This window comes from Ascaphus truei, chromosome 2 (genome assembly GCF_040206685.1).
Source record: "Ascaphus truei isolate aAscTru1 chromosome 2, aAscTru1.hap1, whole genome shotgun sequence".
In the NCBI taxonomy this organism is placed as follows: domain Eukaryota; kingdom Metazoa; phylum Chordata; class Amphibia; order Anura; family Ascaphidae; genus Ascaphus; species Ascaphus truei.
In genome coordinates, this window is record NC_134484.1 from 120,864,560 (window position 1) to 120,883,704 (window position 19,145).

At 43.9% G+C, this 19,145-nt stretch overlaps 1 protein-coding gene across 2 annotated transcripts in view; it reads left to right on the top strand.

Annotated features, from left to right (window-relative positions):
- Positions 1–2,031: 2,031 nt before the first annotated feature.
- LOC142485686 (ethanolaminephosphotransferase 1-like) overlaps positions 2,032–19,145 on the top strand; it is a 74,214-nt gene continuing 57,100 nt past the window's right edge. For both annotated transcript variants that reach the window (XM_075584488.1, XM_075584498.1), the window contains exon 1: positions 2,032–2,238. In XM_075584488.1, the coding sequence (XP_075440603.1) occupies positions 2,182–2,238 (57 nt within the window). In that variant the 5' untranslated portion in view covers positions 2,032–2,181. The remainder of the gene's footprint in view (positions 2,239–19,145) is intronic.

Genomic DNA, 19,145 nt, shown 5'->3' on the forward strand with positions numbered 1-19,145 from the left:
CGGATTAACACCAGGGGTCCCTGGCAGTCCCATTCAAACTGAATGGGACTGCCAGGGACCCCTGCTGTGTTAATCCAATGGGCCATTATTCTCTCCAGAAATGTCACTGAAATGTTTGCAGCATGTACCCAGCATGTACCTGGGTCTTGTTGGTGATAGCCCCAGATTTTCCAAGGCAAGTTTAAGGCAAGTTTTAGAATACTCGTCGGCGCACCTGTAGGTGATTACAGCCTTTACGGAGAGACAAGTACAATTGTTTGTAAATCTTTGAACGCTTTGGGCAGCCCTTGACGCAGCTGCTGCGTCAGGGCATCTGCCACTCCAGTGGCTACGATCTGGCAGGAGCACGGGAGAAGAGAACTCCCTCAAATTCCATTTGCGTCATCATTGATTGAGTGGTCACATTATCGCAGAGTGGCCGAGGGGCTGTGGTGCTCTGGTACTACGGCCTCTCTGGCACACAAAGTGTAAATGTTTTTGTGACAACCACATGCATGGGGTTTTTTCCCCACAATGTTTCTCTGATAGCAGTGTTTCCGGGACCTTGTGTTTCTAGGCAAGCTGTCACTTTTCATGTGGAAAAAAACCCACATTTATTTTCCCCAAAACATAAATAATAATAATAATACATTTTCTTTATATAGTCCTTTTCTCCCAATGGGACTCAGAGCGCTTCACAGTTACAAAAAGGAAAAAAAGAGACGTTATACACAGTCCACGTGACCAGGACATTTAAACATGCCAGAGATACCGGCACCTCATACCGGGGCCTGTAACTCGGGAAGCAGGGGGTCCCCGGGGATAAAATGAATGCAGTCCAGCTCCAGAGAACCCCTGCTTCAAAAATGTTTTTAAAATAAATTTGGAATGTGCCATTGGCGGTTTCCGTGGTGGCTACAAGAAAAACCATCTGGCTGCATCTGTAAACAAGAACAAACACAAGGAAATATACAATGCAGGATGGGACAGTACAGTAGCTATGAAATGCTGGACAGGTTGTGGTACATTAATTAAATGCCCGGGTAAACAGGTCGGTCTTGAGCCTGTTTTTATAGATTTCCAGAGAGGGGCCTCTCGAACTGTGCGAGGCAGACTGTTCCAGAGACTGGGAGCAGCGTGGCTAAAAGCTCGGGTCCCAAAGAAGTCAAGGAGATTCTGGGAACTTTTAGGAGTTCTTCATCTGCAGATGGAAGTGAGTGAATGGGAGTAAGGGAATATAAGCTCTTTCAGATAGCTGGGGCCCTGCTCATGTAGTACTTTGAACGTCAACATGCCAATCTTGAAAATAATTTGCCATTCTACAGGCATCCAGTGCAGAGAACGGAGAACAGGTGTCATGTAGCAAGAACGAGCCTGGTTAGGTAACATCCGGACCACAGCATTGCGCACCAACTGCAGGCAGCACAGCTCTTTTTCGGTCAGACCCAGGTAGAGTACATTGCAGTAGTCCAGGCATGAGGACACAAAGACATGGACAAAGGTCGTAAGATCCTCTGGGGTAATCCAGTGTTTAATCCTGACTCTGTTCTTTAGGTGGAAGAATGACGATTTGATCAGATTTTATCAGTATCATTTTTCACTTTAAGGGTGATTAGATAACCTGATAATATAGGACTGCCCCTATAAACGAGTAAATCCGTTATAGAATGTTGATTTTTATTTCATTCTTATTTTAATCTATGCAGAATTTTCAAGACTGAGGCCAAGACTGGCTGAGCATGAGCAAATCATCTTATTTACAAGACACACATATGTGTGTCACAAATTGCTTTGTGTTGCAAAATTGGCCCCTGTCAAACTCAAGTTAATTTGCGATCACGCCGATCGCGCATGAGCAGCCGGCAAGTGCCGATCACGCATGCGCGGCCAATGGGCTTTAAAACCAGGACAGCACTGCACTTTACTGTGCACACATTTAAAAAAAATGTAAAAATGCAACGCAATACCTGTATTTCCTAAACACCTGCCTTCTCAGACCGATTACATGAGCTGTGCTTCTTCACAGATAAGATAACAGCGTGCGGACTGACTCAGGCTGACAAACACACACACTGCCTGTTCTTCCCAAGCAGGCTGCTTAGCTACATACAGAATATCTGCTGCCTGGGGGGAGAGGGTGAAGCAAGAGGACACTGTGGGGAAGAAAATAACGGTGTTAAAAGCGGAGAGAAAGACATCATCATGTTTAACCACCAGTATGTCACTGCAGAACAACGTGCTGGTTTCGACAAATACAAGGTAAAAACAACGCATACAATAAAACGCATGCAGGTGTCTCACTCACTCTTCTGCACAGTTGTTTCTTAAAATAAATAAATGCTCATTATCAAAAAACAACATGTTGGGTGGAAACGATACGTTTCTCTGCTATATAGTATATACAAATGCGTGCTGTCTTTAATCGTTTATTTGCACGGCATCGGTGCTTAGTAATAATGTATACTGTACGTTCTTTTCCTGTCACCACCTGGACATGCGCTACCTAGCTGTGATCATTCTATTTTCTTCAGTCTAGCGCTTAGGAATATACAAGTTCGTGTATTGTTTAATGCTCTTTTAATAAATGAAACCCAGCACTTTGTAATTGTTTGCGTGTCCATGATCTAGGTGAGGGCTAATGTTTTATTCACTAGCCAGGAATCTTCTTTCTTTCTCTGCCCTAGTCCTTCCCTTTGACGGTTCCTTGCATGTGAGGTGCTGGAAACTGGAGTCTTGAGTTGTCACAAGAGTTTTGAAGATGTGTTGTTCAGTATTATATCGTTAAACGTACACAGTGAGGTAGTTACTCACCCAAATCCATGATTCATGAATGTCCAATCAAATGGGCATACATGAGTCATAAACACACATCACATTTATTGTCATATTTTTCTCTTACTCTATTATGTGTTTTTGTCACCAGTTAAACATCACTTTATTCTGAAGGAGTTGCTCAGTGAGGAAAGACACTGACTCTAAACAATGACACTGAATTTGAATCCGTGAATCGGCTCCTTGTGACATTGGGCAAGTCACTTTATCTCCCTGTGCCTCAGGCACCCAAAACACATAGCTTGTAAACTCATCTGGGCAGGGACAGCGTCTGTAAAAATCCCATGTGTTTGGTACTGCGCACTATACTGTAATTGTGAAGCGCTTTGAGTCCCATTGGGCTAAAAGCGCTATATGAAATAAAGTTATTATTTATTAATTCTGGGTAAAGATAATCCAGGATTCATTCTATAAATAATCCAGGCCCCTCAAAAAAAAATGGTTATCAGGGTCGTAATGTATCAATAGTATGGGACCTTAACTGGGTGTCAAATTATGTTTCTGTCCCAAGAGACCTTTATCAGCAAATACCCCAGAAGTATGTGAATTATAATTACATGATTCTTGATGTGCCTGGATTCTAGAAGAATTGTTTCATATTGATAAACCCTGTGAGCATTGTGTATGCTTTTGATACATGCATCGGGCAAAAGAGTTGATCAAGACATCCACGCATTTTTTTGAGATCTTAAAACTTTATCAAACCTTGACCTATATCGATGAGAATATTACTCTACATGTGTTTCATACGCTTGAGGACGAGGGACTGTGTCACACATCTGTGAATAAGACCACAACAAAAGCAGCACAATAAAAATAGTGTCGCTCCCCAAATTAAAATGTATTTATTTTATGGATAGTCTTGAGAAATTCACCACCGTTTTTCATGGCTCTAATCCCTTTTCTGCCTTCACCAAGATAAGCCTCCTGTTTCTGTCAGTAACAGAATATATCTTTAGCTGGCTGGCCTATTGGATGTTTCTTGATCTTTGATAAAATAAATTAGCCAATTTGGCCAAAAGGCATGATACCTCCTACCAACATGTCTGATTGGATTAATTTATTTTGGAAGGTTATATTGCATTACTGAAAACCTTGTGCGTTGTTTTTTTTCTTCTTCAAAACCATGAGAGATTCTGAAGGTGGAATTTAAAAAGATGCAAATGAATAATTCGACAAGTAAGCCATATGCTCTATTACTTAATGAGATATAATAATAAAGAACACGTAGGAGCACATTAACATATATGAGACAGGTCCCCAATCATGCTTAGCCCCGTAATAACACAGAATTCAATGCTTTAAAGATGTATGACATCTTAGTTTAGGTTTGCGAACCGAGAAAAACAAAGATAGAAAGATTTAGACCACTTTTTAGAGTGCCAATTGACGTGTAACCACCCTAAATACTCCTCTATGCAACCTGTGAACACACCTGAGACACCTGGGGTATAAGATAATTTGAATATGCAAAGTATATTCAAATTATTTAAATTAGCACACATCTCTGAGAGAGAAGGAGAGGGAAAGAGAGAGCGAGATTTCACGTTTTGATTGGTAGTGACCAAGATCAAGCAAAAATGTTGACTTTTGCATCTAATTTGTAAATTTCAACTGAAGTTTTTTGAATTTTCTAACTTTTCCCTAAAGTTTAATGAAAACATAGGCGAAGCAAACTTGGGAAAGTTCACACAGCTCTATAGTCCTTCCATTGCAGACAGGCAGTCTGGGTAATGACATGATGGGTTTCTGTCACTTTTTACTCACCCCAACCTTCTGGTTATGCTGCTATGCTGTAAATCAGTTTTCCCTTGCTCAGTTACAATTAATCTACATTTAATGATGGAAGCTGACATATTCCCAGGTAGTTAAGGAGAAGGTGACTTCACAAAACATTGAATTGAGGTCAATTCAAATAACTCTGCGGTATTGAGTTGAAATATTATCAGACAGTTTTTCCTGGGTTAATAGCTAATTGAATACAGGGGTTCAGTCATAATGAAGAAATCTGTCTCATCATATCAAGCTAAATTCGTACTTTTATGTGTGTAACCCCTTTACTTTTAGCTCTCAGACTTGCAACTATCACTGAGGCTAGGGCCTGAGTCCCTTGTCACTTACTGGGTCAGATAGCAGGAATAATACAAACAGAGCATGGGTATTTCAGCTTGTTTAGTACACACTTAACTCAGGCACCTTGTGATCCTCAGTAGAGGATCACTACACACTGTACACACTTTCAACACAATCTCCAAATAGAGTGGGGCGGTCTGAGTCGGTGTCAGTGGTGTACAGGGCCGCCAACAGGGTGGGTCTGCCGGGGGTTGGCGTCCCAGGCCTGGTGAGTCGGGGGTGGGGCCCGGCCTGCCGGCACTGCAATTTGGGCCCGAACTCTGGCCAGGCCCGTCTGCGGGTCCTCTCGCGGCCGGGCCCCGGCTCTCCCTTAGCAGCAGCCTGCATGAGTCTATCCCTCTGTCGCACGCCAACTGGCTTCTCTGACGTCAGCACGCCGGAAGCGCTCTGACGTCAGCGCTCTCTGCTTCCGCCGCACAATGGCATGAGAGATAGGCCTGTCGGAAGCTTGACGTGGGACAGAGGGATAGAGGCATGCAGGAGGCTGCTGCTGAGCGGAGAGTTGGGGTACGGTCGCGAGATCACCGGCAGCCGGGCCTGGCCAGAGGTCGAGCCCAACTTGCAGTGCAGGGACAGTTTTAACTATTGTTATACAGTTGTGTGAAAAAGAAAGTTCACCCTCTTTGAAGTCCATGGTTTTACATATCAGGACATAATAACAATCATACGTTCCTTAGCAGGCCCTAAAATTAGTTAAATACAACCTCAGATGAACAACAACACATGACATATTACACTGTCCTGATTTATTTAACAATTTTTTTTAGACCTGCTAAGGAACAGATGATTGTTATTATGTCCTGATATGTAAAACCATAGAATTCAAAGAGGGTGTACTTTCTTTTTCACACCACTGTATATATGTATGTATAGGGGGTTATATGTATTGGTTTTATTATGTGTATTGGGTAGGTGGGTTTTTTGTATGCATTTGGGGGGGGGGGGGGATGGAGGAGGTTGTATATATTTGGAGGGTGGGGATTTTTTGGTATGTATTTGGGGGTGGGAAGTTTTTTGCATTGGGGGTGGGAAGTTTTTTGGTATATATTTTGTGGGGGGAATTGTGTGAGGGGGAGGGAATGAGTGAGTGTGGGGTAATTGACAGAGGGAGAGGAGAGAGGGGTGAGTGAGGAAAAGAGGGAGTAAGAGTGAGATGCAGAGGAGAGAAATATATGCAAGGCGGGAGAGTGAGAGTGGGTTGAGATGAAAGGGAGAGAAATACATGGGAAGAGGGGGGGAGAGGGGGCTCATGAGGTGTGAAATGGAGGGGGCGGCTCGCAATACCGCCGACACGGGGGATCTGCTTAAAATATTTGTCCTGGGCCCCACGATTTCTGTTGGCGGCTCTGGTGGTGCAGTAGCCACCCAATCCTGGGTATGTTGGCTTATGATGGTGCTGGCACACTGTAGGAGTTTGTGTTGTACTGAACCTGTTGCAGGCTTGTTCTTCAAAAGGTGCTTCTGTACCACTGTGTCTTTATAGCCATTGAGGGTCCTCTCCAGCAGTGCGTGATCTCTTTTCCACTCTGGAACTGCGGCTCGCAGCTCTTGTCACCACGTGCACACGTGCACTCTCGCTGCAGACCTCGAACGAACCTGCTGTACTCAAGTCCGCGCACATCTAATCCAACATGGCTGCCTCTCCCTTTTTTAAAGGCTTCTCTTCCTTATAGTCCCACCTCTTCCTGAACCGTTATTATTGGCCGCTGTCATGTCCATCACACTCATGTTGGAGAGGAGCCTGCCAGGGGGCAGTGTGTGAGCTCACACATACAGGGTGTTACATATGTTTAACTAGTTGCATCACCCCAAAGGGTCTTTGTTAAATTTTAAAACACATTAAGATTAAGTCATTTATTTACTTTCTGGAGTTTCATTTTCTATTTGGCTGTATCACTTTATCATGCTTATGCCTTACACAAGTGGGTAAAGTATAATCATATATCATTTAACATTGGCAATCCCATTTGTGATTAGTTCGCACATACACTTTTTGGCTCACATAGGGGATTATATTAATATGAGAATTTCACAGTGCCTTTAAACCTGTATTGTTTCACCAAGCTACAAATCCCAAGCTACAAATATGGGGATTCATGATAAAACTGTGACATTGCCATGCAAAATTGCCTGATAACAGCAAAAATCGGGAGATTCCCTGCATTAGTTATCCATGCAAAAATGATGCTAAAAACATCTCATTTAAACACAGGCTCCGCATCAATTGCTTCCCCCCTCTCCTCTTCTATCTATACAATGCATTACATCAACTAATGTATTTTTTGCAGTGCCTAAAAATAACAAGGAGGACTATTTCCCAAATAAATGTAAATCATTATGTATATCTTATCTCGTGTTATAACCTGCTTAACTGAGTCCACACACCTATCTATGGGAATGCAGTGGGTGTACACTGCGTGCTGTTTGTCTACTAGCAAAGACAATGATTTTACTAACACGTTTATTGCTTTTATCAATGCGAGTCTAGCTGCACCTCCTGGTACGCCTGTCAGTTAATAGTAAGCCTCACTGGAACAGCATCACATGTTAAACAGGGTCAATAACCTTGGTCAGATAACGTTATTGTTTAGTATGGATAGCAGATGGCACTGGAATATTTAACACATCAGTTGGCGGTCAACTTAAATGGGAATGCCCATGCAATATTGATATCTAGAAATGATAAATAATTAAGGTGCTGGAAATAAAAATAAAAAACAAGCCAATGCTTATTATATTATATGCAAAGCGTGGTCTGATTTAAGGTGTATTGGATGTGTTGATGTTATAAATACACCTTATCTAACACTTTTGACATGTCCAGTATCAACATATATATGTATGAGTTTACATTATTTGTTCATTAAAACATATCTGACACTGCTCATTTAAGGTATGTATTTTTAAGAGAGTTTTAATTGATGTATATTTGCTACTTCCTTTCTTGTATGCCTACTTTTCCTTATTATATTTGTGGTTAGGCTTTTGTGCTTCTATCAATTAATATAAAATATTTTTAAAAAAATATGTAAGAGAGAGGTTTTTAGGTGTCTACTTTTATTTTATTGCAACCCAACTTCAGTATATAGTGCTAGATTATGGGATTTTTAAATTCCATTTATTTTGTATATGCATTGCAATGGCCCACAGACTTATTAGGCAGTTCCTCATAGGACCATTCCAGTCACATGTTTAAGGCGGGTGATTAATGCCTTTTTTTAATCAAAATCGGACACCTATGTATTTCTTATATATATATATTTTTTAAAAGTTAGACTTGGGAGGGGTTTGAATTCCTCGGGGTACTCTCGTGTGCGATGTCACTATGGCCTCCATGCACAAAGCTCCGCTAAATCAGGGAAATTAACGGGAAGTTACCTAAATGGGTAACAGACGTCCTTTTCCCTAAATTATCCACTAAGCTAATTAGCTGCAAAAAGAACACACCATTCGTTATCTCATTAGAATAGAGCTGGAGCTAATCATACTCGTGGGCAATCTCCTGCCTTCCACTAAAAACACACCACTTCCAGGTGTGAGCCATAGCGCTCTAAATGATGGGCTATCCAGCATCTGAGATCGTTCAATGTTAGAGCTGCTGTCCTGAATAGCAGAGGTTGAAGGTTCTGATGCTGTTGGGCCTGACACTAGTACCCCCTTCATCACAAGTGGACCGTAGACTTGTTAGTATAGGTTTTATGGAAATCTTTTATGAGGTGTGGGGTATGAGCAGGGGTGGGCTGTACTTACCGGCCGGCCCGGGCCATTCCATGAACAGTGTTCTCCTCCTGCAGCTTTGCAGCATCGTGACGTCACGTTGTCATGGCAATATGTCACCATGTGACGTTGCAGCATCATTTGACGTCTGGTTTCCGTGACAACGTGACGCTGCATGAGGAGGGCCGCTCCGGAGAAGGTAAGACCCCCCTCTCCACCTTTCACCACTCACTCCAAAACACACACCTTGGTTGGAGGAGCGGTCGTGCAACTCCCCAGCTCCCTCCTCTGGTCAGGCAGAAGTTGGATTCCGGCGCCAACAGGTGTGGAGGGAGAGTATTGCAGGCAGTCAGGGATCTAGAGAGCCGCACAGACCACTGGCCCACCGGGGCAGTGCCGATTGCCAAATAGGGAAATTCACCCATGGGGGTGAATCATTTAAATATACTTTGTACATTCCATTAGTATTTCTCCCAAGTATCTAAGGTGTGCTCCCGTTTGAGCACAGGTTTCTCCCTATATGTTATGTGGAGGGAGGTTTGAGGGGATACATATAGTGCTTTGGACTTTACTAAAATAGCTCTCCCTCTCCCCTATTTCAGTGTCCGGACGGGGCTAACGCCACCTTTAGGTATCATGTCAGGTGAAATCCCTTGAACACCCTTTAGTGCATATGCGATGTTAGGGGGAACTCTTCTTTTGAATATGATTAGCACTGACAGCCAGAATCAAAATAACTATACGGTATTTAAGGAGTAGCCCTATGCGTTAGTGCATAGGTATTATAATTTAGGTTAACGTTATGTTAAATAGGCTAATGACACTTAGTGCATCTGGGCCTATGTGCTCAGAAAGTGCTTTCACAGCCCCACCCAACCTTTTCTTATCTTTATTGGTTCTCTTATAATGAAAGGGTGGACTACGGTAAAGAAAACATTTGATTTACAAGCACTTCCCCATTCAGAGGCCCCCAAAGAAATTCAATTTGTAACTAAATTTCACAAAAATGACAACGATGCAAAAGACGGATACAACCCCCTTTGTTAGGTCAACTGTGATCAGGGTCGTATACTCCCGAAATGTTGAAGCTTTGTCCGCGTCTTCAGCAATAAAATAGTCATAGTTAAAGCAAGAATCTTGGATTTGGTGTGTGCTGCAGAATACCAGTATAGCTGTAGATCACTTTGGGTAGAGGTGGGACTGCAGAGCTCTGTTCTAGCAAGGAATGGGACAATTTGCCACGGCCGTTTCTCTGCCGAACAATTTCGCCGCAGGGTTTAGGCTTTTTACATGTAGCCTAGTGGCCCTGGCTATTATTTATTTATAAAATATTTTACCAGGAAGTAATACATTGAGAGTTACCTCTCGTTTTCAAGTATGTCCTGGGCACAGAGTAAAACAAATAATACATGGTTACAAGTACAGTTACATAAATGAACAGGGTATACATTATATACAAGACATTGCGTGCACAGTTAAAGAAAATATATATTATGAGCGTATGAAACAGTTACAGACCAGGTTAAAATGTGAGACAGCCTTAGATTTGAAAGAACTTAAACTGGTGGTGGATGTGAGAGTCTCTGGTAGGTTGTTCCAGTTTTGGGGTGCACGGAAGGAGAAGGAGGAACGTCCATATACTTTGTTGAGCCTTGGGACCATGAATAGTCTTTTGGAGTCTGATCTCAGGTGATAAGTGCTGCAGGTGGTAGGGGTGAGGAGCTTGTTCAGGTAGCTGGGTAGCTTGCCCATGAAGAATTTAAAGGCAAGACAGGAAAGGTGAACTTTGCGCCTAGACTCTAGTGTTGACCAATCTAGTTCTTTGAGCATTTCGCAGTGATGTGTGTTGTAGTTGCATTGGAGAACAAAACGACAAATTGAATTGTAGAGGGTGTCAAGTTTGCTAAGGTGGGTTTGAGGAGCCGAGCCATATACTATGTCTCCATAGTAAATAATTGGCATTAGCATCTGCTGTGCGATACGCTTTCTGACCAGGAGACTTAGGGAGGATAGTACCCCTAGTTTGGCATAGGTCTTGGTTGTCAGGGTATCAATGTGCGTCCCGAATGTTAAGTGGGAGTCAAACCATAAGCCCAGGTATTTAAAACTAGTGACAGGTGTCAGGGTGGTGTTAGCGTTGGTTCTAATCAGGAGCTCAGTCACTGGAAGCTTTACAAATTTAGTCTTGGTCCCAAATACCATTGTTACAGTCTTGTCAGTGTTTAAAAACAGTTTGTTTTGGGAAATCCAGTTTTCGAGTCTCAAAAAGTCAGACTGAAGTATGTGTTGAAGGTCAGAGAGGCTATGGCTGTGTGCATATAGGATTGTGTCATCTGCATACATGTGTATTGAGGCTTCCTTACAAGCTGTGGGAAGATCATTAATGAACACTGAGAAGAGTAGGGGCCCCAGAACAGAGCCTTGCGGGACACCACAGGTGATATCCAGGGGGTTGGAGTTAGAGCCTGAGATGGACACATGTTGGGATCTTCCTGATAGGTAGGACTGAAACCAGTTTAAAGCATGTTTCCCTATTCCAGAGCTCTGGAGTTTGTTAAGCAGGATAGCATGATCAACTGTGTCAAAAGCCTTTGCAAAATCTAGGAATACTGCACCAGTGAGTTGTCCCCGTTCCATTCCACACTGGATTTCATTGCAAACTTTTATAGCCTATAGCTATAGCCTTGCACTGGCCTCAACACTATAAGTCTTGATAGGAACAGGCAGTGTTGGGGTTAAACTCCTGCGAAGGGCCTAGCCTGCAGTTGCAGCCTGGATGGGTACTTTGTTGCCTTATCCAGGGGCAGTCCTAAACCGGTAGTTAGAGTGTCATACCTGGGGAGGGTACTGACTGGGTCACATGTATATGGTGTGATGCCTGTCAGTACCTGGACATGCCCTGTTATGGGGCAGGGTTATATGCCCTTCCCCCAGGTATAAAAGCTGACACTCCCCCAAATTGAGGAGGTTAGGATATGTGTGTGAGGTGTGATACCCTTTTCCCTGCAAAAGTGTAAAGAAGCTGAGGAGGGACTCTTGGGGCCTCAAGCTCCAGGGAATGCAGATTATGCCATGCTGCCTGCCAAATGAAGATGCCAATGTACCAGCAATAATGTGTGGTCATTGTGAAGGAGAATTGCCTGTCAGGACCATCCTGCTTTCAGCACCTCTAGAATCTCCAATACAATGCATCTAAGCGTGAGTGCACTGGCTTATACCATTGGTTTGTTCTGAACTTAATTTCTGCAGCTGAAAGTTTAGCAATTCCCTGTTAAGCCATCCCTCTGCAGAACAAATAGGTAGTATTTCAGTATAATATTTCCAAATGAACCTGTCTCCTGAAATTAATGAAACCACATTGTGAGAGGCCCACACGGATTTTTTTTTTAAGGTAAACGAATACTGCATGTGCAGTGAAATTATATAAACAATAAGAGCACAGAAAAGTCATGTAATAGCTCTTTTCTAGGAACTCTGTACAGCAGGGATATTATGGTGCGTTATAAATAAATGATATTCATAGTTGGACAATGATAAATAACACACTTTTTCTGAGGAGTTTAGGAAGTTACACACTTCTGTAATACATGGTATGACTCATATAAATGTATCTAATTTAGAATAAGCAATAGTAGAAAGGTACTCAGATTAATTTACCTAACCTATCACTAGAAGATGCAGACACTTTAGAAGCTCCCATTGCTCTGGGTGAAATACTTAATACTATAAACGCACTCAAAGCTGGAATATCTTAATGGGTTTTTTTCCCATATACAGTACACTTTAAAAATGTGCTTGGTTGACCTCTAACTCCCTTTTGAATGAATGAATGAATGTCTTTATTTGTATAGCACCATTAATGTACATAGCGCTTCACAGCAGTAATAGTTACAATCATATAAATAATAAGATATAAATAACACAAAGGGAAGAAGTGCTTCAGACATAAAAGTAACATTTAGGAAAAGGAGTCCCTGCTCCGAAGAGCTTACAATCTAATTGGTTGGTAGGAAGAACGTACAGAGACAGTAGGAGGGCATTCTGGTAAGTGCATCTGCAAGGGGCCAAGGTTAATGTGTGAGGTGTTAATCACCCATGGAGCTACTCATATGCTTCCTTAAGCAGGTGTGTTTTAAGGTGGGTCTTAAAGGTGGATAGAGAGGGTGCTAGTCGGATATTGAGGGGAAGGGCATTCCAGAGGTGTAGGGCAGTCAGTGAGAAGGGTTTAAGGCGGGAGAGGGTTTTAGATACAAAAGGAGTAGAGAGAAGACATCCTTGAGCAGAACGTAAGAGCCGGGATGATGTGTAGCGAGAAATTAGGGCTGAGATGTAAGGAGGAGCAGAAGAGTGTAAAGCTTTAAAAGTGAGGAGGAGAATTGAGTGTGATACGGGATTTGATGGGAAGCCAGGAGAGGGATTTCAGCAGGGGAGACGCCGAGACAGATTTAGGAAAGAGTAGAGTGATTCTGGCAGCAGCGTTAAGGATAAATTGTAGGGGAGACAGGTGGGAGACAGGTGGGAGGCAGGAAGGCCGGACAACAGGAGGTTATAGTAATCAAGACGGGAGAGAATGAGGGCCTGAGTCAGAATTTTAGCAGTTGAGCAACAGAGGAAAGTGCGTATCTTTGTAATATTGTGGAGGAAAAAGCGACAGGTTTTAGAAAATGGAGCAAGCGAGAGAATACAAGACGCTCAAGGAGCTTAGAGGCAAAAAGCAGGAGGGAGACAGGTCGATAGTTAGAAGGACAGGTAGGGTCAAGCTTGCTGTTTTTGAGTAATGGTATAACTGTTGCATGCTTGAAGGAGGATGGAAAGGTACCAGAGTAGAGGGAGGAGTTAAAATGTGTGTGAGTGTAGGGATTATAGTGGGAGCAAGAGGTTTTACGAGATGGGAGGGAATGGGGTCAAGAGGGCATGTGGTAGAGGGAGAAGAGGATATCAACAACGACACATCCTCCTCCGTGACAGCGGATAAAGAGTCAAGGAAGGCAGGAGGAGAGTTAGGAAGAGGTGTAGGATGGGAGGAGGAAACAGAGGGGATGGCCTGACGTATGGATTCCACCTTTTCCTTGAAATAGTCGGCAAAGTCCTGTGGTGAGATGGAGGAAGAAGAACAGGCAGCAGAGGGTGGTCTGAGTAGGGAGTCAAAGACAGAGAAGAGTCGCGTGGATTAGACTTGTGCGTGTTGATTAGTGAAGAAAAGTAGGTTTGTTTAACCTGAGAGAGAGTATACTGTCCCGGCCAGCTTTATTCTAAAGCTTGCCGGGTGTATCGCGGGCTGACAGCGGGGCTTTTCTCCGTTTAAAACAGAGTTTCCCGTGCGGCGGCCGCTTCAATAGATAAGCGCTAATGGCGATTATTATTGAAAGCGCCCGAGGCGCAGGAAAACCAGCCGAAAACGGCCGAAGACTGCCCTTGGCTATTTTTAAGCTGCGGAGGCAGCCGCATTAGCATAAAGCTGGCCGGCACAGTAGTTGAAACAGGATAGCCTAAATTTGTAGTGAAGGAAGTCTGCGAGCGTATGAGATTTCCTCCAGAGGCGTTCAGATGAGCGAGTGGAGGAGCGCAGCATGCGCGTGTGGGAATTTAGCCAGGGTCTGGGGTTCAAAGGGCGAGAACGGCAGAGAGAAAGCGGGGCATGTAGATCAAGAGAGGAGGATAGGGCAGAGTTGTAGTTTCTGACCAGGTTGTCAGTGTCCGGAGCAGAGCTGAGAGAGGAGAGGGAGGATCGTACAGTGGAATCAAAAGCTGGTAGGTTAATAGAGCGCATGTCTCTGCAGAAGCGAGGTGTAGATGGAGGTGGAGAAGGGGAGAAGCGGGAGAGAGAGAATGAGATGAGGTGATGGTCTGAGAGAGGAAAAGGGGAAATGGAGAAATCGGAGAGAAAAAAGTTTTTAGTGAAAACCAGGTCTAGGTAGTGGACATCTTTGTGGGTGATGGCTGCAGTCCACTGTTGAAGGCCAAAAGAAGAGGTTAGAGAGAGAAAGCGGGAAGCCCAAGGGAGAGAGGGGTCATCAATGTGGCAATTGAAGTCCCCAAGGAGAAGAACAGGGTAGTCTGAGGAGAGAAAGAAAGAGAGCCAGGATTCAAAGTGAGAAAGGCAGAAGGGGGATGAATAGAGGTAGGTGGGCGATAGATGACCGCCACATGGACAGGGAGAGGAGAGAAAATCTGGACAGTGTGAGCCTCAAAGTAAGGAAAAGCAAGAGAGGAAGGAATAAGAAGGGTACGGTAGCGGCAGAGAGAGGCGAGCAGGAGCCTCACACCTCCACCCCTGCCATCAGGGTGCGGAGTGTGGGAGAAAGAAAGGCCACCATAAGAGAGGGCAGCTTCCAGTGCAGAGTCAAACTGAGTGAGCCAAGTTTCAGTTATAGCAAAGCGGAGCAGAGAGTGAGAGAGAAAATAGTCATGCACAGAGAGGAACTTGTTAGAAAGGGAGCGTGCGTTCCAAAGGGCACAGGAGAAAGGGAGAGAGGGTAACAGGGGATGGGTATGAGGTTAGAGGGGTTAACACCCAAAGGAGTAGAAGTTGTATGTGGAAGGCGAGGAGGGGAGCATACAGAAATAAGGCAGGGACCAGGATTGGGAGAGATATCCCCAGAAGCGAGGAGAAGAAGCATGGATAGAAAGAGAATGTGTGAGGATGTTTTGTAGGGGTGCGTTTTAGTGCAGGGGATATAGCTGTGTGGTGTTAGAGGGCGCAGGTAAGAAAGGAGTTCATGTGAACTGAATATTTAACATATTGAACATTTAATATAATTTATCTTTAACACAACCAGTTCTGCAAAGAAGCCAGGTGAGAAAACATTTGGAAGCAGAAGGGCCACGAGCTAATTGTAATGTAATATTAGATACATTGAAAGACTTGAAAAGAATACATTTCAACACGTTGCAAGCATTTAGAACATCTGGACGATATATATCTACATTGTCATAACTCAGCGAGTGAGTTCCAGTGTGAAAAACTGCACATAGCTGCCTAAGCAACAGGTATGAAATTAGCAGGAGCAGAGAGTTCAAGGACCACATCAAGGCCCTTTATGGGCTGCCAGTTGAAGAGCTCTGCACTAGCAGCTTACGCTCCAGATCCATAGAAATGCTACAAAATACACCAGTTGGAAGCCACTTAGTTGGGTTTATGAGGGCAATGTATCAAGTTAAAAGTGGAGCAAATTTGGGGCAAACAAACTTCACCAAGATGTACCATAGGAAAACATCCTATGCATTTCAATGGGGCATTTTTCTTTGATACGTACGGTACAGTTATTTCGCCCCAGGATTGCTCCACTTTTACCTCCATACATATGTCCCTATGAGCTCTATGTATAAAGAGGTACATGTGAGCGCTGACACAGTTGCGTACAAATATTTGCATTTTTTTTGCTGTCTGATACATGACATATTTATGACATTATTTGTACTGTTGTAGAATTTGGCGCATCCTGAGCTGGTCTTCTGCACTAAAAAATAAGAGACCCCAATTTTAAGGGGACGGAGAAAAGCAACACAGAGAACCATCAAAAAACGTTACACAAGCCGCACATTCCTTAACACAGCGGTGGCAAACTGGGGGGCGCGAGATTGCCGGCGGGGGGCCTGGGTTTACAGAGGCCGTGCGCGCTTCCCGAAGGCACTAAAATGAAGTGCCGGGGAAGCGGCGAAGGCCTCTGCAAACAGCACTTACATGAGTCAGCCGGCATCTGGTGACGTGTCGCCATGGCAACGCGGACGCCCAGACGTAGGCAATCAAGGTAAGGAGGAGGAGGGAGGGGGGCGCGCGGGGAGGAGGACATCCGGCAGAGGGACGCAGGGGGAAAAGTTTGCGCCCTGAGCAGCACCAATATGCAAAAGTAACCGCACCCTAACTCCTCCCACTTGCTCTGTAATTCCCTTATCTCGTCACGGACAGACGCAAATCTCAACGAAAATGGCACAAGCGAGATTAATACGTAGATGCCGTCTGTTGCACTTACATTTTAGCGTGGGTTGCAACAAAATAACGACTTTGAGCATGAATTTGCCCTTTGATACATAGAGCTCCATTTATCAAGGCAACTTTGGAGCAAATCCAGGGAATTTTCACTCTGTATGCACCTATGTATCAAAACATTCTGATCCTATTTTGCCCCGTCTGCCCCAGCTTGCTCCATTGGGAGTGTCAGTAGGAGAGGTTGGGGAGGAGCAACATGGAGCACAGATTATAACGAGATGTATCACAATCTGCGTCTCTCTGCGCTACACTATTTTCCCAAAAAGCCTCCACTTCTGAAGTGGCATAAGTCTAACATACTGAACCAGATGTAAGAAACTGTTCTTACATATTCCACATCTCTGCTCCCAAAAGAAACAATGTATCTAAACACACTTTCTTCTACGTTGATACTCAGACCCCTTAATGCTGATTTTATTTTCTGTATTAGTCGAGAGGTGCGCAAACTTTTCCCTGTGCGCACCCCTGCCTGCTCTCTCTTCCCCCCCCCACCCCCCTGCTCGGCCCCGGCATCAAATGATGTGCGGGGGCATCACATTGCCATGGTAATGTTGGGTTACCATGACGACGTATCGCAGGAAGGGAAGGTATATAGAGGCCCAGTGTGGTCCACCGGCATTTCATTTAAATGCCTTGGGGGCGAGGGCGGGACCTCTATTACTGCTGCGCCCCCCAGAAAATTTAGCGCGCCCCAAGTTTGCGCACACCTGTATTAGTGTATGTATTATGAACAGTGAGTTGCTCTTCTACTTAGGTTAGTTGGTGTTTGGGCCAGATTGGTGTTTGGGCTGGATCAGTGGTTAGGTCGGGCAGTGTTTGGGCTGGATCAGTGGTTAGGTCGGGCGGTGTTTGGGCCGGATCGGTGTTTGGGCCAGATCGGTGTTTGGGCCGGATCGGTGTTTGGGCCGGATCGGTGTTTGGGCCGGATCGGTTTTTCGTTCTGCCGGTGTTTGGGCCAGATTGGTGTCTGGGGCGGATTAGTGTTTATGTCGGGCGGTGTTAGGGCCGGATCGGTGTTAGGGCCGGATCGGTTTTTCGTTCTGCCGGTGTTAGGGCCGGTTCGGCGTTTGGGCCGGATCGGTGTTTAGGTCGGGCAGTGTTTGGGCCAAGTTGTGTTTGCAGTATAAATATAAATATATACATATGTATATTTCAGTATATATATATACAGGTCATTAAAATAAGGAGCTGATGAGTAATAATGTGATAAAGAACCTCCATTATACAGGTTACAGTAAAGGATAAAACAATCTACATGACACACAGGGGTCTATGTATCAAGGCAAAAGTGGTGCAATTCTCGGGGGGAAAAATCTGCTCCATGTGTATCAAATAAAAAAATCCAATTGATTTCAATAAAACTTCTTTCTTTGTTATATCTGGTGTAGTTACTTTGCACCAGAATTGCTCCACGTTTGCTTTGATACAGAGGCCACATGATTTCATGATTTCTAGTCTAGGACACATCACACTCTATTGCAGGGGTGCACAAAGTTTTCTTTCTGTGCCCCCCTGCCTGCTCTCCCCCCCTGCGTGTACCCCCCCTCTTAGCTCCGGTGTCAAATGACGCAGCGGGGTAATGTGACGTCCCGTTGCCATGATGACACGTCGCTGGAAGGCAAGGTAAGTGAAGTTACAGAGGCCTCATGCTTTCCCCGGCATTTAAATGCCTTCAGTGAAGCGCGGGACCTATGTAACCGCCGCGTCCCCCACAGAACGTCTTGCGCCCCCGCTTTGAGCAACCCCACTCTATTGTATAGTTTGTTGTTTGATTAGCTTTCTATTTGCATATTTTGATTGATATATATAATATACACTGGTACACATGTTTATTCAGATTTAGTTTTTAGTTTAACATCGTACTGTATATAGCTCAGTGTTTCACAAATGATTTTATCACAATAGGCCACACCTTTTTGCTGTGATATTTCTTTTACATATGGTAAATACATAATAACAGCAGACAGACACTGATTTATATCACTATTTTTGTAAAACAAAAATGTACACTTGAAATATAGCTTAACATATTACACTTATTGTTTTTTTTAATGACCGTGTAACACTTGCATATATTATATATAGGTACATAATATAATTTTACACGTGTCTCAAGTGGTGGGTTTTCGCACTTTTTACGCTTTCCTTCTTGTTATCACACAATGCACACCTATTTGTTTGCAATGCTAGATCATGTTTTCACGAATAATACATACAGTACTGTACGGAGGAATTATGTACTAATGCTGTCATTAAAGAAGCTATCTCCATTTGATTTATTTGTAAATGTTTCTCATATATATATATATATATATATATCACTGACAGTGTACACAGCACTTTACTGAGAAATTTTCCGGCACAAAGAGTCCCTGCTCTGTAGAGTTTACAATCGATGTTTTGGTGCCTGAGGCACAGGAAGATAATGTGACTTGCCCAAGGTCACAAGGAGCTGACACTGGAGTTGAACCAGGTCCCCCTGGTTTAAAACCAT